Source organism: Paramacrobiotus metropolitanus, unplaced genomic scaffold, assembly GCF_019649055.1.
Source record: "Paramacrobiotus metropolitanus isolate TYO unplaced genomic scaffold, Prichtersi_v1.0 Parri_scaffold0000025, whole genome shotgun sequence".
NCBI lineage: Eukaryota > Metazoa > Tardigrada > Eutardigrada > Parachela > Macrobiotidae > Paramacrobiotus > Paramacrobiotus metropolitanus.
In genome coordinates, this window is record NW_026570245.1 from 1,037,600 (window position 1) to 1,059,332 (window position 21,733).

At 41.6% G+C, this 21,733-nt stretch overlaps 5 protein-coding genes across 7 annotated transcripts; 4 read left to right on the plus strand and 1 right to left on the minus strand.

Annotated features, from left to right (window-relative positions):
* Positions 1-102: 102 nt before the first annotated feature.
* On the plus strand, positions 103-1,815 carry LOC129587502 (WD repeat domain phosphoinositide-interacting protein 2-like). Its single transcript, XM_055481293.1, has 2 exons — positions 103-647; positions 852-1,815. Exons 1-2 carry the CDS (start codon positions 267-269, stop codon positions 1,704-1,706), a joined length of 1,236 nt encoding a protein of 411 aa, XP_055337268.1. The 5' UTR covers positions 103-266; the 3' UTR covers positions 1,707-1,815.
* Positions 1,805-5,086, minus strand: LOC129587499 (lanosterol 14-alpha demethylase-like). Of its 2 annotated transcripts, XM_055481291.1 has the most exons (9): positions 4,958-5,086; positions 4,599-4,757; positions 4,425-4,523; positions 4,153-4,329; positions 3,260-3,681; positions 3,045-3,174; positions 2,550-2,711; positions 2,340-2,449; positions 1,805-2,272 (listed from the first exon to the last, which is right to left on the minus strand). In XM_055481291.1, the coding sequence occupies exons 2-9, from the start codon at positions 4,731-4,733 to the stop codon at positions 2,032-2,034; spliced, it is 1,476 nt and encodes a 491-aa protein (XP_055337266.1). In that variant the 5' UTR covers positions 4,734-4,757; positions 4,958-5,086; the 3' UTR covers positions 1,805-2,031. The 2 variants fall into 2 exon arrangements, with proteins under 2 accessions (XP_055337266.1, XP_055337265.1); XM_055481290.1 differs by lacking the exon at positions 4,958-5,086 and having other exon boundaries at positions 4,599-4,941.
* A 2,014-nt stretch (positions 5,087-7,100) lies between these two features.
* On the plus strand, positions 7,101-11,492 carry LOC129587495 (lanosterol synthase-like). The gene is made up of 12 exons (XM_055481281.1): positions 7,101-7,419; positions 7,763-8,004; positions 8,260-8,384; positions 8,530-8,868; positions 8,971-9,089; positions 9,178-9,360; positions 9,515-9,637; positions 9,821-9,976; positions 10,052-10,254; positions 10,471-10,629; positions 10,794-10,964; positions 11,172-11,492. The coding sequence occupies exons 1-12, from the start codon at positions 7,225-7,227 to the stop codon at positions 11,368-11,370; spliced, it is 2,214 nt and encodes a 737-aa protein (XP_055337256.1). The 5' UTR covers positions 7,101-7,224; the 3' UTR covers positions 11,371-11,492.
* A 501-nt stretch (positions 11,493-11,993) lies between these two features.
* Positions 11,994-16,659, plus strand: LOC129587496 (lanosterol synthase-like). Of its 2 annotated transcripts, none has more exons than XM_055481283.1 (12): positions 11,994-12,446; positions 12,796-13,043; positions 13,136-13,260; positions 13,440-13,781; positions 13,955-14,073; positions 14,164-14,346; positions 14,433-14,555; positions 14,918-15,064; positions 15,215-15,417; positions 15,740-15,889; positions 15,963-16,130; positions 16,274-16,659. In XM_055481283.1, the coding sequence occupies exons 1-12, from the start codon at positions 12,252-12,254 to the stop codon at positions 16,479-16,481; spliced, it is 2,211 nt and encodes a 736-aa protein (XP_055337258.1). In that variant the 5' UTR covers positions 11,994-12,251; the 3' UTR covers positions 16,482-16,659. The 2 variants fall into 2 exon arrangements, with proteins under 2 accessions (XP_055337258.1, XP_055337259.1); XM_055481284.1 differs by having other exon boundaries at positions 12,326-12,450.
* Positions 16,660-20,030: 3,371 nt separating this feature from the next.
* Positions 20,031-21,101, plus strand: LOC129587503 (acanthoscurrin-2-like). The gene has a single exon (XM_055481295.1). It carries the CDS (start codon positions 20,135-20,137, stop codon positions 20,723-20,725), a length of 591 nt encoding a protein of 196 aa, XP_055337270.1. The 5' UTR covers positions 20,031-20,134; the 3' UTR covers positions 20,726-21,101.
* Positions 21,102-21,733: the final 632 nt, after the last annotated feature.

Here is a 21,733-nt window from a genome sequence, read left to right on the forward strand (position 1 = left end):
AACACGAGCAAGTACGACTAGGGTAGTACAAGTTCACGTGGTTTCCATGGAAGTACTTACTACAGAGGCGCATAACAATCTATGTATTGTTATGCACTGGATGTCAGTGGAGAAAATTATGAACTACCAGTTTTTAACCTTGAAATACTAACTAAATAGATTAAAGGATAACTCAGTATAGCTCTGCAGGGTACATTAATGTAGCACCCGGAGCCCCAATAGAAAACCGCCAAAAATATAAACGCTGTACTAATTCCTACTCGAGTATGGATCGGGGCGTGGCAGGAGGAGCCGCTTCCGCAGTCGGAGATCTGGACCGCGCTCAACATCCGCAGATCATCAGTTGTCGTTTTAGCCCAACCGGGTCATCATTATTGGCCACCACCCCGACGGGATTCATTATCTACAATATTGACAAGGATGGAATCGCCACTTTGCACCATGAGTACGATGTGGGAACGCCGATCCGATTTGCCGAACGTCTCTACGCCACCAACCTCGTCGCGTATGCCACCGTGAAAAATCCCGATGTGTTTGTGGTATTCCATTGCAAAAAGCGGAAGATTATCTGCGACTTCCGCTACCCCAGCGATATCAATATTATCCGTTTCAACCGGCAGCGAGTTGTTATTGCCATAAAAGACGTGGTAATTTGATCTGTGTTGCTTTTCTGGTTATTGCGCATGGAATTTACTTATCAGTAATAGTATATCTTTATACTTAGTTCGTGATATATAGAAATAGTGAAATAGGTAATTTGTTTTGTATAGAAATCGCAATACTTCTAAAATTTTTTCGGTTTTGGATTTTTGCTCACTGAAGCAGTTTTATTCGCTGTTTTTTTTCGGCAGATTTACATCCACAATGTCCGCAACATGCAGATCGTCCACTTGATTAAAGATGCACCGGAGAATCCCCGCAACCTAATGGAATTAGCTGTCTCGGAAAACTGCGGCTACCTGGCATTTCCCGGCAAAATCGACAACGGCTCCCTACGCATCTTCGACGTCTTCCAGCTGCAGGACGTGACCTCCATCCAGGCCAGCACCACGCCGCTGACCAGCATCCGCTTCGATCCCACCGGCGCCCGCATCGCCACCGCCTCCATCAAAGGCACCTGCATCCGCGTGTACGACAGCCAGGCCGGGAATAAACTGTATGAATTCCGCCGCGGGATGCGGGAAGTGCGCATCGTCTCGTTGTCCTTCAGTTTAGACAGCCGTTTTCTCAGCGCCACCAGTGGATCGGAAACGGTGCATATTTTTAAACTGGCCGACCATGATGCGGCCGCATCCGAAGGCGGGGGATTTTTTGCCGCGGTGCGGGAGACGCTGGCGAGTGCCGCCGGGGGATTGTTGAGTTTAGAAGAACGGGCGGTGACCACCATACAGAATCCGCTGCACGGACACAATGCGCAGGGATTTCTGGGGTCACTGGCACCGGGATGCACGCATTTTCTGTTGATGACGCCGACTGGACTGATGCATGTGTATGTTCTGCTGGAAAACACGGAGAGTGGTGCGACTGTGCTGTTGAAGCCCATTAAGCAGCAGAATTTGCGGGAAGTCAGGAAAGTTAACGGGAAGCCTTCCATTCTTAGCCAGGATTCGTCGGTGATTATGACCGGCGAACATTCGGGATGCGAGAATGAAAAGGCGGAGAAATCGCTGAACGCTTCTGTACGTAGTGTTAGTGAAGCGAGGTGATGCGATTATTCTAGCATGGGTTAAAACAACGAAATTAAAAGGCTAGAAAATGTGTAAACTAAACGGGTTCTCAACCCCAATCAAAAGAGTATGAAATGCAGGAACTAAATTGTATCATTTCATTCATGTACTACGTCGAACGCGTATCAGACATTTCGCGGTACAAAGGGTAATTTCTTGTAAAACAATACAATTTGTAGCGAATGATAAGCAAAAGCAAGAAGTGCAACCAAAAGATAACAAATTTAAATAAAAAAAGGACATTTTGTGAGACATTCATAAACATTCATTCACATTCATAAAACATTCATAAATGCATTTTTCTTTACTGCTCCAGTCTTGGTTTATAAGAAATAATAGGATTCTTCGGAGTATGTATCATTGTCGAGTAGTTAATTGCGGGGAAATGCCCGTTCACGAGATCAAATTCGTACTTCCTTAACAATGTCGCCCAAATCGTCTTGATCTGAACGTAAGCAAACTGTTCTCCAATACAACGATGCCGGCCGGCGCCGAACGGAACATAAGAAAACTTCGTATCCCCCGTTAGGTCCGGATTCAAATACCTAATAAATGTCTTATAAGCAAAGCGAACCTCCCAATCATATAAAAATACAGTAAAATCTTTCACACCTATCTGGATCGAAGGCATCTGGATTTTCCCATGCATCTTTGATCCGCTGGTTAACCGGTGGTGATACACAGATCTGGTGTCCGGCAGGTATCGTATATTCTTTCACGAACTGTCAAAATAAAGCGATGACATTTCTATCAATAATAGTACAACAGCCATTCCAACAATCCAAACGCTGTACACATTCACTTCCGCTGATTTTGGAATACCTGGTCAGTTTTGACCATTCGCATCATAGTCATGATAGGTGGACGCAACCGCAGCGTTTCTTTCACGCATCGATCCAAAATGTCCATATCGCGGATGTGCTCGTATGTCAGCGGTGTATGCAGATCACCACAAACCCGTTTCTGCTCTTCCACGATAGCGTCCTGCCAAAACATGCTTATTCGTATAAAACCGAAATGTTCATTTCAGTTAGATTTCACTGTCAGTGTCATATGCGTTTTCACATGCATTTTCAAACGCATTTCAAGCTAAAATATAATATCAGCTGTGCATTTAAGATGGCCACTTGGCCGGTGCAGTGGAATTACGAATACAGTAATTAATATTGTACCTGTTGCATCTCCGCTGATAAAATTAATGAGTCACCTACCTGGGTTGCACAACACCTTTTCCAAAAGTCATAAGTCAGCGTAACTCCACTCAAATATTACGCACATTCCATTGTCAATCGTAAAAGTTTTAAGTGTTGTTCGCACCTGCAATCGTTTATCTCGTGATATGTAGAACCCAAGCCAAGCACCAGTGGTCGAGGACGTATGCTGCCCGGCCATCAGCAACCCGATGAGCATACCGGCAATTTCATCATCGCTGAGCTGCCTGCCATCTCTAACAAAACAGTGAAAATTGAAATCCCAATAAATACGTCAGATATACTTAATCTATTTTCGACGCATGCGTTATCGAGCTGTACTTGTAAGCAGAATCAATCAGCGTCTGCAGCATATCGTCTGGTTTCTCTGGGGCCATGCGGCGTTTGGCAATGGCCTGATAGAAAATCTGTTTCATTTTCTTATGCGCGATATCCCGCCGCCGGAAGCTGGGCAGGGGCAGCCAGGATGGTAGTAACCAGGCTTCGTGCGAAAAGCCTCCATCTAAATCAGCGTACAGCTGTGCGACTTCTTCATTCAGCACAGAACGGATCTCCTGGCCATGCAGACAGCGACTGGCAGTCAGCACGATCAATTCCGCCATGGCTTCGAAGAGATTGCGGACACCACGATCGCCCCAACGCGCAAAATAGTCCTCCGTTTCCTCAACGAGCAGCGGGACGTGAGTGCGGAATTGTGCGATGTTCAAGCCGGTTTTGAACATCTTTTTCTGTTCCAGAAACACCTAAAGCATAACCAAGTAGCAATTAGCAAACCTAACAAAAACTACCGCACATTTCGAAGAACAATTATTAATACACAACGAAACCATGTTTTAGACTTTTAGGTACACAGTAAAATTCCAAGACTTATTTATACAGTGCAGTTTTTATTTTCTGATGCGCATATTCGGCAAATTAATACAAATGAGAAAATATTTTATCAGTAATCAAGCCAATAACGCCATTTTAAAACACTAAAACGATCACACACGAACGGAACAAAATTATGATTGTACAGTAAAGCAATTTCCGAAATTTTGTAAAACAAAGCAAATTATGTACAACAAACAATTATGTACAACATACAACTTGTTTGTTGTACATAATTTGCGGTACATAGTTATTGCTTAGTCGTACATAACCTGTCGTACACAATTTCGGACAAACAGTTTGTCCGACACGTTTTAAAATTTTTTTTTGTTTTTTGAGCTTACACTATTGGGGCAATCATAGGCTACTCCCTGACCAAACACGGGTGTCACTAGCTTGCTGTACACTTCTTCGGCGTTGAGATCTTCGTTCTTGCTGTTAAAGAACACAGCACTGGCCTCCGATCCGATAACATAAGTAAACGTACTGCCCATCATCCGCAAACTGAACACGGGTCCGTACTAAAAAACGTAACAACGCAGATGCAGCAGCCGTACGCATCATTCAGCATCTAAACTTTCCATAGTATTGCATTTCGTTCCGAAAATACGATTACTTTGTAATAAGCATCTTCCAGGAATTTGATGGGATTCATGCCAAACTGCAATGCACTGCCAACGAAAGGAATGGAGGAGGGAATCATCGGCGGCGGGTTCTACATCCCCAAAGAATGCGGAGTTGTGATACATCTGCTCCCAGTTCTGTAGAATACATGGGAATTTTCAAATACCTTCACCGACGATCTCCATCGCATACGAAGGAAGTACGCGATTGTCAGAAAAGCAATGGAAAGATAGGTGAGTGTGTATTTGCGATTGCAGCATGAGAATGCATCGCCAAATCGCTCCCAGAACAAATCAATCATCTTGTAAGCTCCTGTTCCCCTGCTCTAAACAGCACAACAAATATAAAAAAATAGATTGACAAAGTAGGCAAAAGTTGAAAGCCGATATATGATGCAGTATGCGAATGTTTCGCAAAGAAACTCAGCGAATTCAAAGTCCAGACAAAGTCGCAAACAGCTGATCTGAATCCTATTCTATGCGTCCAATCAAACGAGCATCGATTATCATCGCAGTATTAGAGTACCAGTGGCTATGTTCTATGGCTATGTTCTGTTGAATCAAGTTGAGGGTATGCCAGAGTAGTACATATCCAGTATTTGTTTGATTTGTTTTAGTTTATCACGTAACAAAGTTAAGAACATTTTCAAAAATTAATTAATGCAGTTAAGTCTTTCCTCACGCGAAGTGCACGACCGTTTATTCAACTTGGTAATCGCCAGACTCGGCCAGAGTCACCGGAAGTGGCAGCAGACCGCTCGGCACTGGCGCCGCTTCTTGTGATTGCCCTACTAAACGTTTTAGTTTTATTAAATACGAGTAGTATTTAATAAATATTATATTTTTATCCAGGCTTAGGCAGGTCTTGGCATACAGTTCGAGCGGTACGACTATTATCATATTATTATACGAGGTACCTTCATCATTCAGGGCCAATCTCTCTTTTATTTTTCGAAAATTAAACCGACGGTTGTAACTTGTAAGTGTTCCAGCATATAATTATAGTTCTATTGCAAACGAAGCCTGATAATGATTCGCGATAAAAACAATGCATTAAGCACATTCTGTTAAGATTCTTATTAGTTTGCAATATTGCCAGTTTGGCAGTGTACAGACGATCGTAATTCTTTGTTTCGACTTTTTGTTCATTTTTTATTGTTTCTTCTTTTGTCAACGGAAGACTCAGATATGCCGGTGAATTGTCGTTCGTACAATACTCACGGCGATATTCTGTTGAATTCATAAGCACAAAAGAAAGATGCTCTCGATAACGAAAAAAGAGTCCATGGAACTTTGTACATGCTCAATGCAATAATATATAATGTCACTCAGCTAGATTAATATTTATTAATCCACAAAATTAATATTTTACCACCGAAAATACAGCAAATTTAAGAGACAAACTACTTCCTGACCGCACACTTCTACATATATGCGCGCTCCATGTACGTTGACATTGCACTTGAATGAGGGTCTTATCACTCTTATGCGATAAAATTTTCTAACCACAAGATATACCGAAATTACAGAAAACGCTGCATGCAATATGAACATCCAGCTACAAACACAAATAAAATTCTAAATATACAATACTCTTTAAGACACGGGTTTAATTGTAGCCGGCTTGCCCAGTTTTAGCCGTATTAACCGAGAGACTGCGGTACAAGGTTCGCACGGGGTTGAACAGCAGTAGTCGGTTTTGACCAGATGCCCTTTGAGGGTCAACATTAATCATGTCGTCTTTCGATCGAGCGTCAACGGCTTCGTCCCTGGATGTGGCCTTATCGGGGCTGCAGTAGTAGAGTTGAATTTAGTTTGTGGTACACCAAAATTGAGCTAGATAACGTCATGTCAATATCGATTACTAATTATATTATTTAATAAGCAGATGTAGAAAGTGTACATACGCGTAGACAACCAGTACATACGCGTAACTGAATTCCCATATTGTTCGCAGCACGTAATTGTAGAACAATATCATAACAATGCCGGAAAGGTACAAACACCAATCCATCAACGCATAGGCAATGTGAAAACCATAGCCAAATTTTTGTATTCGCTCCACCGATTCGGAGGATATCCAAGGCCGCGGAGAACGCGAATGGAGAAACCGCTTTGGGAATACAGAGGTCATCATTTTAAACAGAGAGCTATGAAATATTTCGGTAGAAAAATTAGATTATTTTAATTAGTATTAAGACTTTGGTAGAACTAGTATTAAGACTTTAGTAAAACTGTTGTACTGTAATTGCTAGTACTTCTGTTCAGCCAGTTGCAAATAACATGCTCAACCGCTCACCCTTAAACCACGAATAACCAATTAAAGACACTACAGTGTCCATTTATATATTATACGAGTATACAGATATAATATATTGTATATTCTTTTACATAGGTGTAAGAAGTCTTCATTTGTAGACCAGACGGTTTTCTGGCAGTACTATGTTATCAGCAGCGATTGGTTAATAGGCATATTCGTACAATACCGCCATCGTGTAGCACCGGCGTGAAGTCCATCAACTGGTGTTCCGCTATTCCTATATATACAATACGTAGGTCACCAACACACCTTTGGACGATGGCGTGAGTAGGGCTGGTCATGAATTCTGGTGCAAAGGTCAACCTGTACAATTAATTGCAGCTCTTGCGGTGACATGGAATAGCTACGATAACGTTTATTTGAAGGCTGCAAGAGATACGGTTTGTGTCACTTCGTAATCAGTTTCTGCAACCTTTTTGGAATTTTTCATTGAGAAGCTTCTACGGTTGTAAATTTTAGTATCTTTTGTGAAGATGAGTAATACGTTTACTTATCAAAATAGTTTGCCTCGTAATCGTGGTGGACCGTACAAAACAACACCTGCGACGGATCTCAGCCGCTGGCGTTTGACGAATGTCGGTGGACGGCAGACGTGGAGATATTACGAAGAGAACGAGGAATTACCACGAGAGCAGACGTTTTTGGAGAAGCATTCACTAGGGCTGATGGTACGGGACAAGCGCATGCTTAATCCAATTTCCTAAATAATATTACACGTCAATACCTACATACGTCTAAGTGACCGGTCTAACATCTATTTAGAAAGTTGGACCAAATGTAATTTATATAGCGAAAGTACACGGCACTGTAATCGGTACACGCTATTATTACGAGTAGTAAAGATAAAAAAATTAATCTTGGTCTTTACGACTAGAGCGCAGCCGGTGCTTTTTTGGAACAAACATATTGTGATGCAGTACTGTAATTAATTATATAGTTCCCGCCTTCGGCAGCTTGTTGTGTACTTTTAAGTAATAACCGTACCAATCTGGCTTTGTTATCGATTTTAAGGATGATGAAGAATTTGTGGACACTCCAGAAAACATTTACGATGCACTGCAAAAAGGGATGGAATTCTACGCTCAGTTGCAAGCGGAAGACGGACACTGGGCCGGTGATTACGGTGGACCGTTGTTTCTGCTACCGGGATTAGTTATTGTGTGCTACATAACCGGCACACCGTTCTCGGAAGCACAGAAAAAGGAGATTATCCGCTACCTGCGCTCTGTGCAGTGCCCAGGTGGAGGATGGGGGTACGTAATCTAACTGCAGCCTACAAAACAGGACACCAGCTGAAGGATTACAATCTTTAAAAACGGCGTAATAAAATAATTTATTCCACGACGGTTTCTTTATATTTTAAAAGTGCACCAGGTATTGTTGTGAGAGTCTTTCTGCTGGTTGAATGTAGCGGCGCGTCTATTGTTTAACTGATATATGATTTGATTGCACTGCGCGTACAGGTAAGTATTTAAAAAAATTTAACTAATCCCTTTACTTTTGTTCAGGCTGCATGTGGAAGGACCACCCACCGTATTCGGCTGCGCTCTGAACTACTGCACAATGCGCATTTTGGGAGTTGCTGCGGATGACCCGGATGTTACGCATGCCCGAAAACTTTTGCATACATTGGGTAATAATCACAGTGCAACGCAGTAAATCTGTTTTTCAAACACTTCTATTGGTAGCATTTGGATGTTACTGCACTGATGCTCTTAAAGCTGGTATTACTATGGTCAAATGACGGTTAATCTGTTCGTAATTTTTCTCAACATTAGGAGCACTGGCCATTCCATCGTGGGGAAAATTCTGGCTGTCGGTGTTGAATGTATACGACTACGACGGGATGCACAGCATATTCCCGGAGATGTGGCTGCTTCCGGAATGGGTACCCATTCACCCATCGAAGTTGTGGTGTCACTGCCGACAAGTGTACCTTCCGATGGGATACTGCTACGGACGCCGGTTGAAGGCAGCGGAAACGGATTTGGTGCGACAGCTGCGGCAAGAGCTGTACGTGGAGGATTATTCCACCATTCAGTGGAAAGCGCATCGGGATAATATATCGCCGGCTGACCTTTATACGCCACACAGTTGGCTTCTCAAGATTGGTTACGGTAGGTGTTGCATCGTAGACGGCAATTTTGTATAAACTTTTGTTTAGGTGCACAGCGTCCGGACTATTTGGTACACTCGTTGAATGTTTTCGGTTATTTTAGTTGTTCTGGATTTTTGTGAGAAGTGGCATATACCAACCTTTCGGAAGAAAGCTCTGGATAAATGTTATGATCACGTGTGCGCAGATGATGTATTCACAAAGTGTATCAGCATTGGACCGGTATGCCACTGTCCTGCACTATATGAATGCATTTCGCATAGACGTTAAAGTTTGCTGCATCTCGATAGTTAAATAATATATTTTACAGATTTCAAAGGTGATCAACATGTTAATCCGATGGTCAGTGGACGGTCCAAGCCATCCGGCATTTAAAATGCACCAGGATCGAGTGCAAGATTATTTGTGGCTGGGCCTGGATGGGATGAAAATGAGCGGGACGAACGGCTCACAATTGTGGGACACCGCGTTTGTTGTACAAGCTTTTTTGGAGGTACTTCATTTCTGTTTTTTCTTTATCGCCGGTAGATTTCGATATTACTCTCTTTACAAATTTTTCAATTATGTAAGAATTTGTCGTCTCAAATTTTTCAATTATGTAAGAATTTGTCGTCTGTCTTATTGCTGCAATTTTAAACCGATTACAGGCTCGAGCTGCGGAAAATCCGGCACTCGTACCGAATCTCGTTCGCGCCTACGAGTTCATCGACTTTTCTCAAATTCCCGAAAGCCCTGCAGATTGCGTTGCGTTCTACCGACATCCTAACAAAGTATGCAACCCTAAGATCGACAAACATAACAACATCCAGTTGTGAATTACTGTAATTAACACATCTGTGACTCAGTTATACGAGAAGCAGAAACCTTTTCATGACTAGAGTAATCGCTAACCATAGTGCTTTATATACGCAGTTATTTAATTATGCTATTGTAATAATAAAATGATTTTGAAGGGTGGTTGGCCATTTTCCACACTGGATTGTGGATGGATTGTAGCAGACTGCACAGCGGAAGGTTTGAAAGGTATCCTATATTTGGAGAAGGAGGCCAGTTTAAAAAAGTCCATCTCCACTTTCTCTTCTGAAAGGTTACGAAATGCCGTGGATGCGGTTAGTTGAAATGTCGTCTGCTCGTTGAATATTACTTATAAGACACAAATCTCGCTAACAATTGATCTGTTTTAGCTTATATCGTTTACAAATGAGGATGGCGGATTCGCGACATATGAAACCAAACGCGGTGGCCACTTACTGGAACTGCTAAATCCATCGGAAGTCTTCGGGGATATCATGATCGACTACACTTACACGGAATGTACATCGGCAGTTATGCAGGCACTCATCGCGTATCGCAAGAGAGATCCAGAGTATCGTGCAGAAGAAATCAGGCAATTAAAACACAGTAGTTCATATAATTATGTGATCGTAATTATAATTTTGTATTGCGTAAGGTCAATCTGATTTCGAAAGAACTAGTCGAATAAAACAATCGCCAAGTACGGCTGTTTTTTTACCGTATTATCATAAACTTTGTTACTGACTTCCCGACGACCAACACACCTGTAAGTCACTGAGTGATGTTCATGACCTTTGCGCTATTGCAGATTGATTCTCAGTAACGGTTTGGAATACATCCAGCGGAAACAACTACCGGACGGATCGTGGGAGGGCAGTTGGGGCGTGTGTTTCACCTATGGCGCATGGTTCGCCCTCGAGGCCTTTGCTAGCATGGATTACTTGTACAAAATTCAATCCAGTGATGGGTACGGATGCTTATACCGCTTTACATCAACGCGATTATCGCTTGGTTGTTAGAATTTTTACGGCTTTCCCGGGACAAATACCGGTCACTTATAATATCAGCGAAAACTGCGCAATGCGAAAACAGTTTGAGTTCAGCAAGAGTACAAGAGTACTGGTTTTGCAGAGGCCAAAACGAAGCCGTTCTAAAGGGCTGTATTTTCCTGAAACAGTACCAGAACGACGACGGGGGATGGGGCGAAGATTTCGAGTCCTGTGAACAGCGACGATACGTTCCTAGCGCAGCATCGCAGGTGGTCAACACTTGCTGGGCATTATTGGGACTAATGGCTGTACAGTAAGTCACTATGAAATTATATCAATCCCTAACTATACGCAGCACAGATACACATAATTATGTGCGTGAGAAATTTATCATTGAAATACCATGCGTGTATTTGTACGTTATATTATATATTACACGCAAAACTAAGGAACTTCTTATAAAAAAAACAGTTAATTAATTAAGTACGATAATGGTAAATACTAATTGCACTAATTACAGATATTCGGACAGATCAGTCGTGGAGAAGGGTATCAAGTTTATATTGAGTCGACAACGGAAGAATGGTGACTGGCCGCAGGAAAACATTAGCGGTGTATTCAACAAATCTTGTGCGATTAGTTACACTAGCTACCGCAACGTGTTTCCCATATGGACTTTAGGTCGCTTTGCGTACCATTACCATCCATCTGCGCAGTGACAATGAATTTAATTTCTTGTAAATTTTCCTGTTGTTTGGTTTTGTTTCGTTATCAAGATTCTCACCGGTCGCTTCATGTAGCTCAAGCATAATATCGCGAACCAATTAAATGATCATTTGCGCCAGAATGTCGTTAAGGGAAAACATATTCTGTGCTACAGTAGCACTTATTGGGTATATGAAAAATTTTCATTCCATCGCGTGACATAATATGCACAATTTTCTTGTATATCAAATATCTTGAACTGTAATTCATTTCATTTCAAATACATATTTGAATATTTGAATATTTATTTGAATGCATATTTGAATATTCATACTGACAAATCACATGCACACTTGCGCAAACGGTAGTGCTTGCTATTGTCCTTGCAATTTTAATTGCTGTTTTGCAGGTAAGAAAATACAAGTTTACCGTTAGGTCAAGTTTCAAAATTATATATCGGATTTTGTAGTACACCAGACGGGCTTATCACTTACTACGTGTTCTGCGGCGCATAACTATCGAGGAGATAGGAGTACAGAGTAGAAAGCTGTCCAACTGGTAGCAAAAGATCCGACTAAATTTACTTTCTATTCCCCGAAGCTAAATCAGAATGTTTGTCCCTTTCGTTGTCACTCATGCTTTGCTACTCATTTCTTAAAATTGTTAGCCCGTTGCAATGGCGAGTCTGGATCTTGTAAATAATATTGAACATCGTGACAGTATCTTAATTTTATTGCTATTTTGCACGCTGCCCGCTTATCATTAGACCATTCGGATTTTACGACAAATTTGTAAATTGTTGTGAATAGCGTGGCACCATTATTATTACCTAACCTTGTGAATATTTATAACAAATCGAAATCCCAAGTTTTCTGAATTTTATCATTTATGTATTATGGATGGGTTTTCTGGTCAAAACAATCTCCGTAATTGTGGCGGAAACAACAGCGCACCGGCTTCAACCGATCCCAGACGCTGGCGTTTGATCTGCGACTCCGGACGACATACATGGAGATATTATGAACAACTTGAGAAGCTGCCTAGGGAGCAAAATTTTTTGGAACAACATGCGCTGGGACTGACTATAACTGTAGGTATCGGAGTTATTCCTGATTTCTAGCCGGGCTGTAACATCCTGAAAATGCGGTATACATATATGACTGGCCGCCGTTAGCATATAAATGATTCAGTTACCCTCTAGCTTTCTTGAAATAAAATTCATCGGCAGTATAATCTGAAACTCTTTATTCCATTATTATCTTTGGACGTTGGTGCGTATGTAAATTGCCATTTAAACGATTATGACAGTTACCAGTTAGAAATACACTGAAGATAAAATAAGTAACGAAACATATAACAAAGATGTGTGCGAAATTGCTTATGTCGATTAAATATTATAGTGTGTAATTCAACGTATCTGTGATGATTGTCGTCTACAGAAAGATGCTGATGAGAAATGTAATGGCAGAGCGAATACTGCTGAAAATGCCCTTCAAAGAGGAATGACGTTTTACGCAAATCTACAAGCGGAAGATGGACATTGGCCGAGTGATTACAGCGGGCCTCTTTTTCTTATTCCGGTGCTGCTTATTGCTTGTTATGTAACAAATACCTCCATTTCCGATGCTCAAAGGAAAGAGATGGTTCGGTATTTGCGTTCCGCGCAACGTGTGGATGGTGGATGGGGGTAATCATATTCAAGCTAAGGCGTTCGAATGCGCGCCACTGCAGTTTTGGCGACAGGCAAGCATACGTTAGACTATCCCGTTTTCTTATCAGGCTTTACATCGAAGGACCGGGAACAGTATTCGGAACCACCTTTAATTACTGTGCTATGCGCATTTTGGGCATTGGTGGTAATGATCCTGATTTGGTTCGGGCCAGGAAATATTTGCACCGGTTAGGTAGGGTGGAAAATCGACTTTGTGTGTTTACGTTATAATATACGAGTAAATCTTAACGAAGCATGGATTGCAAGTACGGGAAAAAATTATTAATGACATATATGGATATACTGTGTTAAAATGTTTAGCATGCTAGACATTTAAATTTTTTAACAGACTGCGCAGTCTTTGATTTTTAGGAGGAGCATTGACCATTCCATCGTGGGGCAAGTTCTGGTTGTCGGTGTTGAATGTATACGACTACGACGGGATGCACAGCATATTCCCGGAGATGTGGCTGCTTCCGGAATGGGTACCCATTCACCCATCGAAGTTGTGGTGTCACTGCCGACAAGTGTACCTTCCGATGGGATACTGCTACGGACGCCGGTTGAAGGCAGCGGAAACGGATTTGGTGCGACAGCTGCGGCAAGAGCTGTACGTGGAGGATTATTCCACCATTCAGTGGAAAGCGCATCGGGATAATGTATCGCCAGCGGACCTTTACACACCCCACAGCTGGCTTCTAAAACTGGCATACGGTACAATGTACATACATTCACGCATACTATTACGACCACGAAGAATTGTTTTATTTCAAGAACAGTGAATTCTTTATCAGTTCATACAGGAAGGTATATGCAGTGTTGTATGGATGAATATGCACTATTGTATGTTTAGTTATCTATGATTATACGCGCTGTTGTACGTTTAGTTTTCTTGGACTATTACGAAAAGTGGCACATACCGTTTATCCGAGAAAAAGCTTTGGGAAGGTGCTACGACAACATTTGCGCCGATGACGAGTTCACTAACTTCATCAATATTGGCGCGGTACATCGTTCTAAGAAGGATGAAAATTTTATGAAACTTTCCTCGATAAATTCAAACACATATAAAATGCTTTTAACGAATATCTTATAGGTCACCAAAGGCCTGAATATGCTTGTGCGATGGTCAGTTGATGGCCCCCAGCACCCGGCTTTCCAAATGCACCAGGAACGCATTAGCGATTACCTGTGGCTTGGTTCGAATGGGATGAGAGTCAATGGAACCGATGGCTCACAGCTTTGGGATACCGTCTTCTCAGTTCAGGCATTCCTGGAAGTGGGTAGCTATAGCAGCAACTAAAACGCTGGTGCTGGAAAACTGCATATCACCCTGTATCATATGTACATTTTTTTATCTGCCAGGCTGGAGCCGCCAAAGACACAGCTTTTCTTCCTGTACTTCGTCGCGCCTACGAATTTATAAAATCTTCCCAAATACGCGAAGATCCTCCAAACTACACGGTATATTATCGTCAGTCTTGTAAAGTAAGTACTTCGTATACAGATCTGTACTTGCTCATCATAATGCAACAGTTGCCGCTGTCAGGCATAATGTGGCTATCGATAATATGTTGAATACCTACAGTTTAATAACTTTGTGAAAAATAATTTATAATTAAAAAAATCAAATGAACTTATGGCATTCTAAGCAGTAGAAAGGAATACGCTACTACTTCCAAAGGAACGAGAATTCGAGAAGATAACTCTTTAGGTAATTAAGATATTTTTTGTAGCCGTTTATTTTAAGCAATCATAACGAATCACGTTTTACTGCGCAGAAATTAATTAATAAAAAAGAATGCAGCATATACTAATACTTACGAAGTAGTTCAGTTAGTTTTCTGCAGTATGGCTGGACATTTACGACACGGGATGGCGGTTGGATGACCCCTGACTGCACAGCAGAAGCCGTAAAAAGCCTCCTGTGTCTAGAACACGGTCCGGAAAGCATTGAACCAATTCCCGTGGAAAGGTTACATGGTTCCGTCAATTTGGTGCGTTGGCATTGCACCGATGTGCCGCACCGTGCATAAAAAATACACTTAATTAAGCTCCACCACGAATATATCTGAAGTATTTCCGATTTTATCTCCCATAGATTTTGTCAGGAGGTACAGACTGTAGCAGTTGTATTTTTGTTTCAGCTTATATCGCTGCAAAACAAGAGTGGAGGATTCTCCAGTTATGAAAAGCAGCGCGGAGGTCACCTTTTGGAGTTGCTGAATCCGTCGGAAATCTTTGGCGATATTATGATTGATTATTCGTACATAGAATGTACGTCTGCAGTTTTACAAGCAGTCAACTTGTACCAGAAAACTTATCCTACTTACCGAGCAAGTGAAATTCGGTATGAACTATGCTTTATAATTATGAACTTTTATAAAAGTACTCTGTATGTATTGACCATTCGTCTAGTGTTACGAGCCGAGCATGCGTGTTTTGTAAGCGATCGTTTTTATTTCATGGAAAAAAATGAAACTTTTAACAGTCTAAACAACAATTTTGTATTCGCATGCGCTGCTCTGTGTTAGAGTAGTGCATACAGATCTGATTGTGGAAATTATACGTTGGACCAAACAGCTTTACTAAAGGTTCAATATCTATATATAAAAATGCGTCACGCGCTGGTCGTTCAAATTCTAACTGTTCTAAGTGCTTGGTTGTTTTAGTGAAATTATGCATCGCGGATTAAATTTCATAAGAAGAGAACAACGTGAAGACGGATCCTGGGAAGGTCGTTGGGGCGTGTGTTTTACATACGGCACGTGGTGGGCGCTGGAAGCTTTGGCTTGTATGGGATACCACTATAATACGGTCAAGTACGATGGCGAAAATTGTAGACAATATAAATTTTAGCTATTATTAATTACACTATGTCTCTGCATTTTCCAGTCAAAGTGAATCAGTGCGCAAAGCTTGTAGCTTCCTTAAAAATTACCAAAACGACGATGGCGGTTGGGGTGAAGACTTTGAATCCTGCAAACAGCGGAGATACATCCGTAGTCCAACATCGCATGTAATCAGTACATGTTGGGCATTATTGGGTTTAATGGCTGTCCAGTACGTTCGACTGATTTGTTTAATAATTAACTGGTGCTTTGTCACTAACACACTATCGGGTGTGCTTATATACACTAACGGTACCTTTATATACAGTACCCTGCCACAAGCGTTTTTCATCTCAACAATACCTTGGATTGCAGGTACCCGGAAGTGTCCATCGTGGAAAAAGGAATAAGGTTTATTGTCAGTCGCCAGTTAGAAAATGGCGACTGGCCACAGGAAGCAGTTAGCGGTGTGTTTAATAAGTCTTGTGCCATTAACTACGCCAATTACCGGAATATTTTTCCAATTTGGACACTCGGTCGTTTTATTGCGCGCTATGGTCAGAATTTTCTTTATTATACATAAAGTAATAGCAAAACTGTTGATTATTGGTTATTTTTTATTGTTAAATATTTTCGGATTGCGATATTTGTAGTGTTTTGCAATTTAATTGTAAAACGATTCCACACTGTACTACAAAGCGGCTCTAGTCCGAATCCTGGAGCCTTTAAAACACTTTAAAACTCTTAAATCTAACCCTCGACCCGAAACGCATTCGGTCCAAGACCATACGGAAACTTAGTGCATTGCAAAATCTGCACGCGACTTCGATACGCACAGACATTTTTTACTGATTATGGTACGAGTACAATACAGTCATACGCACTTTGTACGCATCATGCAGCTTTATGACATTTGAATTCAACAAATGATGCAAGTTCAGTGAAATGCTTAAAATCTAGTAAATCGGAATACGAACGTTAATACTGTATATCTGTAATGGCAGAAGTATTGCACGCTAATAAAAGAATTTTGCCAGAAGCGACAAACTAAACAACCTCTTTTCGTCGGTTTTCGATCGGTTTCTTCAAGTAGTTTGCAAAGTGCATTTCGGTCACAGATCATATGAGCAGCATACCGATTTACTCTCTGAAACGGATTTTCTCGAACTATACTACGGTGGCATTTTGTATGTTGTGTATATAAATATTTACACGCACATCCGGGAAGGTTCTCCTTTAGTTCTCCTATACATTTGATAGCAGCTGACGCCTTTCCAGAACATCAGCATATCAATTAGTGAACCGGCTAATTTATTCATCCGTTGGCATTACTGACCACAATTTATTCAGTTTAGTTATCGCTGTTCTGCTTGCCTGTGGATTAATTTATGGCCATGTCGAAAGCAAAAGTCGATGACGCTCCTCGTCGCTTCCTGGGCATCCCAATGCTGAAAGGTCACTCTCTCTTCCGCAGTCGCAGTCAGGAATCTTTCAATGAGACCATTGAGTTCAATGATATCCCTAAAAGAACGGATTCCAGTGGTAATGTGACGGCAGCCAACAGAGAAAAGCCGTTCGCCGAAGGAATGGAAACATTCTCCATGAGCTCCAGTTCCAAGGAAGATTTGTCAAAGATTGCCGAGAAACCACACAGTAAAGGCGTTACAAAGCCGAAACCATCACCGCGCCTAAACCGGCGCGAAATGATGCAGGCACCGTTTCGCATGATGACGTACGACGATGTGGTGCCAGTATACGATTATTCCCTAAACGCTCCGCCGCCTGCCGGTGGTCCACCTATCCCGGGAGTTGGTGGAGGAGGACCGAATTAATCTTGCACCATTAACATTAAGTACATTGTTCTCGTATTTCTCATTTTACCAAATAGCTTTACTAATGAGAGACATTTTTTTAAAATAATCGCTGTCCAAATTGCTGACGCCAATATTACTCAGTGTACGTACGTACCTGCACGGGCTCCGTGTGCGCGTGGTATTATTAATCTCCTGTTTTACAATGAAATACAGTACTATGTCAGTGTTATTTTTGTTCTTGGTTTCACAAATAAAGTTAACCATAACCACAGTTGCGATGCAAATACGCATTTATTAATTTATTATTACCAAGCACACTTTAAAATCAGTGTGCGTTATTCAGTTTGTAACCGTGCTTGTAAGTACTTAATTCTGGCATGTATTTTATAGAGATAGCGGAAGTTTTTTAGCACTGACACGAACAGCGTTTGGTCTGTATTATATAATTAATCTTAACTATCTATAGACTACAATTAATGACTTCTTGCAAAAAAAGTTAAATATTTCCTCCGGCCTTCACAGTCAATGCTAACGTTGTCTGTGCTTGGAACTCATTTTCCGGCATCGTTCCTGGCACATAGTGCTGGTTGCCGGTAATGGCTCATCGGAAGTATCATCTCCTCCACCCATTGACCAGCTTCTTTGCACGCGACATTTGCATCCAGTCGAAATTCCCGCAGTATCGTCAGGTGTATCGTCTCCGCCACCCATGGTCCATTTCGTAGCAGCTGTAGAACATAGCAGCGATGCAAGTGTTCCAAACACAATGATGGCTAATAAAGGCTTCATTTGGGTAGGAGGTACAAACAACAGCGGTGCAAAAGTACAAATAATTTTATTATTAGCAGCTACTTGTAGCTAATATTAATGGTGTTTTAATAATGCTGATGTGCATACTAATTGTATGGAGTGTACCGTATTCATTTATTACTGGTAAATGCGTTCCATTGGTGATATGAATGTGCACACCCGCGGTACTGCCAGAAATTTGGCACATTTTCGTAAAATTGTACACGTGTGCTTTTGTAAATTATCCAAAAAACTGAGCATTGATGCCTGTAGGGGATTCAAGGAATAATGGTTGGTTCAGGCGTTTTTTATTTCGATTACAGCTGCATCTACATTCACTCTTACTTGTTAGTTAGCCAAATTCACGAAAAACCTACTACGTGCAAAAGAACAGCAAAACGTCATATACTTACCATAATACCAATAACGGTGCGTGCAGGTATAGGGTATGATATTACAGACCATTCTTTAATGAACAATTCTATTAGATTCTTATTCTAAGAGCGTTCACAACTTTATAAATATACTTCAGATGAATAGTTTTTGCATTTGCGATGAATGATGCAGTTGACTAATAGTGCTGGCCTTTGTAATACGCACATTTCTGCAACGCCTCAAATGTCTGGAAAAAATCATCATCTTTAATGCTACGTTGGAAATCATCATTATCATCACTAATGGAATTGCGCTCAAAATTTTGTTGTTTAATTTGTATGAAAAATAGTGCAGACAACATGTTATACCATCCAGTTTACCGTACGACGTTTTACTATGGTTTATTCAATAATACTCGATTTTAAATTGTAAAACAAACTTGTAGCAGTTTTGATTGGGATAAGCGGATTTGAGCGCATAATTTTTACTTAATTCTGCTGCATCAGCAAAAAAATCATGACAAAATATTGGATCTGCATAACAGCCCAGGAACAAAATGATGTATATGCAAATCTATCCAAATGCGTTCGTTTCTATTAACATATCAAACTGTGACGAACGCTAAAGCCGACCGAAAATGAACTCTTAATGTTACGAGACAATTACGCCAATGATTGATTGTACCTTAAACCAACGAAAATGACTCACACCGTTAAACAAAAGTGCCCCCGCATTTGCTAGCTTCATAATAGAATCCATTCCTTATTACAGAAAACAACCGATACGTTACATAGCATATTACACACAAAATTTGAGCGGTTACGAACTTACACCTTTGTGGTCACTCTGACAAATATCTGTACATGAAGTACGGAATTTTCAGCGATTGTATCCAAAATGTTAACGTTGTCCATGCAAACACATGAGCATCCTAACCGGCACCGAGGTGCATTCTGACCATTTACACTGTGGCAAGAAAAAACGTTCCTCGGCGTTGTCCGTCAGATGACAGCTTGTATAATACAGTTACAGTGTGTTGATACACACGAACAAACATTTATCAGGGGTCTTGTTTAAAATAGTCATGGAACGTCCGAAGATTAGTGCCTTTTCTCAGACTATATCTCTATCACACATACATGCCCCGGCAAAGGTATATAAAATCCGCCACGGTGCTCTCCATCTTCCATATCATCTCTTCCGATCCGTCAGCTAAAGGTCATCAGTTTAATTCTGCTTAACACTGCTCGACCGGAAAATGGTACAGAGTACCGCGGTGCTTGTAGCGTTGCTGGGTATAACCGCTGTCTATGCCGGGTCATATGGTGGCGGTGGTGGAGGATTATACGGTGGCGGTGGCGGGTACAACAGCGGATATTATGGTGGCGGGGGACTGCAGTATGGTGGCGGCGGGTACGGTGGTGGAGGTTATGGCGGCGGAGGGGGCCTGTACGGAGGAGGTGGACTATATGGAGGTGGCGGATTATACGGAGGCGGGTTAAACAATGGTGGATATTATGGCGGCGGAGGGGGATTATACGGTGGAGGTGGGCTGTATGGCGGTGGAGGATACGGTGGTGGAGGCCTTTACGGCGGCGGCGGTTACGGTGGCGGTGGGTTGTACGGAGGTGGCGGGTACGGGGGATACGGTGGAGGTTTGATGGGCGGTTACGGAGGAGGATACGGTGGCGGAGGGTACGGAGGCGGAGGGTATGGAGGTGGCGGGTACGGAGGTGGAGGTTATGGAGGCGGTGGTCTCATTGGAGGGGGATACGGAGGAGGATACAACAGTGGTGGATACGGTGGATACCAGAGCGGTCTGTCCGGCAGTTTTTACGGCAAAAAATAACGCAAACTATAACTGCTTTTTTTTACAACGGGTTTACATGACGTTTAAGTTGATACTCGTAAATTATTTGACCCTTTTCAAATTGCAAAGAGTGGCAGAAGTAATCTTTTATAAAGGTCACTGAAGTTAACGTTAAAATCAACGACGACATGCTGTTTCACGTTTTCAGTAAGGCCCTTATTAGAAAAAAAACCATTGATTTGGAATTCCAGGGCATTTGGAAGTATTAAGGATGTGTTAAAAGTAAATGAGCTGGTATGGTGTCAGCCTTTTTGTTGACTGCCGGAGATATGTCCATAATAAATTAAAACATTAGCCCTGTGCGACCTCCGTATAAAATGTGAATTGCTTGCATGCATTATTTGCACCCGCATGACCGCATGATGCTCGTAATATTAACCAAGAAAAAAGGGACAGGAAAAACAGGCGTACTGAATGGAACACCGTGAAGATTAACGACAAGAACATCTGCAGTGACTCGTTTTGAATAAGTACGAGTACGTTAAAACTTGCAATTAGGCTAACACTTTATGCACTACGTATGGGAATCTTTAATTTTATTTCACTCGCTACCTTGTTCTACATTACCATGAATACTCGTACAAAACTGTAAAACAGCAATACCAAGGTAAAACAGCAATATGTACGAGTCATGTGTGACGTCTCGAGATTCCAGTTAATTATAAATCCCAGCCCTGTGCAATAATAGCACACAGTTTTCCACAGTACTCCAAGGCATCTCTCATCGCATCAGTTCAAACTTCGTTACAACTTTGGGTACATGGCGCTCCTCAAACTCTCCAGAGAAAACAGGCACGCGGGCACCGAGACTTACTTGCAACACTCGTAACGAAAACTGAACTGACCTTTATTATTGCTCAATAAATTACATGCTCTGAAAGTCTGAATTACAAACCATATAAATTTTACTCAAGTTATCAACATGCCTGCTTACCGCTTTTTAAACTTTCGAATGCAAACCAACGCTTACGCTGAATTCTCCATTAA

Bases quoted from the DNA above. Each gene is read 5' to 3' on its own strand.
- LOC129587502 (XM_055481293.1), top strand. From the start codon at position 267: ATGGATCGGGGCGTGGCAGGAGGAGCCGCTTCCGCAGTCGGAGATCTG. The intron at 648-851 runs GTAATTTGATCT...TTTTTTCGGCAG, and splicing joins TTATTGCCATAAAAGACGTG to ATTTACATCCACAATGTCCG.
- LOC129587499 (XM_055481291.1), bottom strand. From the start codon at position 4,733: ATGATTGATTTGTTCTGGGAGCGATTTGGCGATGCATTCTCATGCTGC. The intron at 3,175-3,259 runs GTACAGCTCGAT...CTGTTTTGTTAG, and splicing joins CTGATTGATTCTGCTTACAA to AGATGGCAGGCAGCTCAGCG. The intron at 2,712-3,044 runs GTGCGAACAACA...ATGTTTTGGCAG, and splicing joins CACGAGATAAACGATTGCAG to GACGCTATCGTGGAAGAGCA.
- LOC129587495 (XM_055481281.1), top strand. From the start codon at position 7,225: ATGAGTAATACGTTTACTTATCAAAATAGTTTGCCTCGTAATCGTGGT. The intron at 7,420-7,762 runs GTACGGGACAAG...ATCGATTTTAAG, and splicing joins AGCATTCACTAGGGCTGATG to GATGATGAAGAATTTGTGGA. The intron at 8,005-8,259 runs GTACGTAATCTA...ACTTTTGTTCAG, and splicing joins TGCCCAGGTGGAGGATGGGG to GCTGCATGTGGAAGGACCAC.
- LOC129587496 (XM_055481283.1), top strand. From the start codon at position 12,252: ATGGATGGGTTTTCTGGTCAAAACAATCTCCGTAATTGTGGCGGAAAC. The intron at 15,065-15,214 runs GTGCGTTGGCAT...TTTTTGTTTCAG, and splicing joins TACATGGTTCCGTCAATTTG to CTTATATCGCTGCAAAACAA. The intron at 15,418-15,739 runs GTATGAACTATG...TGGTTGTTTTAG, and splicing joins TACCGAGCAAGTGAAATTCG to TGAAATTATGCATCGCGGAT.
- LOC129587503 (XM_055481295.1), top strand. From the start codon at position 20,135: ATGGTACAGAGTACCGCGGTGCTTGTAGCGTTGCTGGGTATAACCGCT.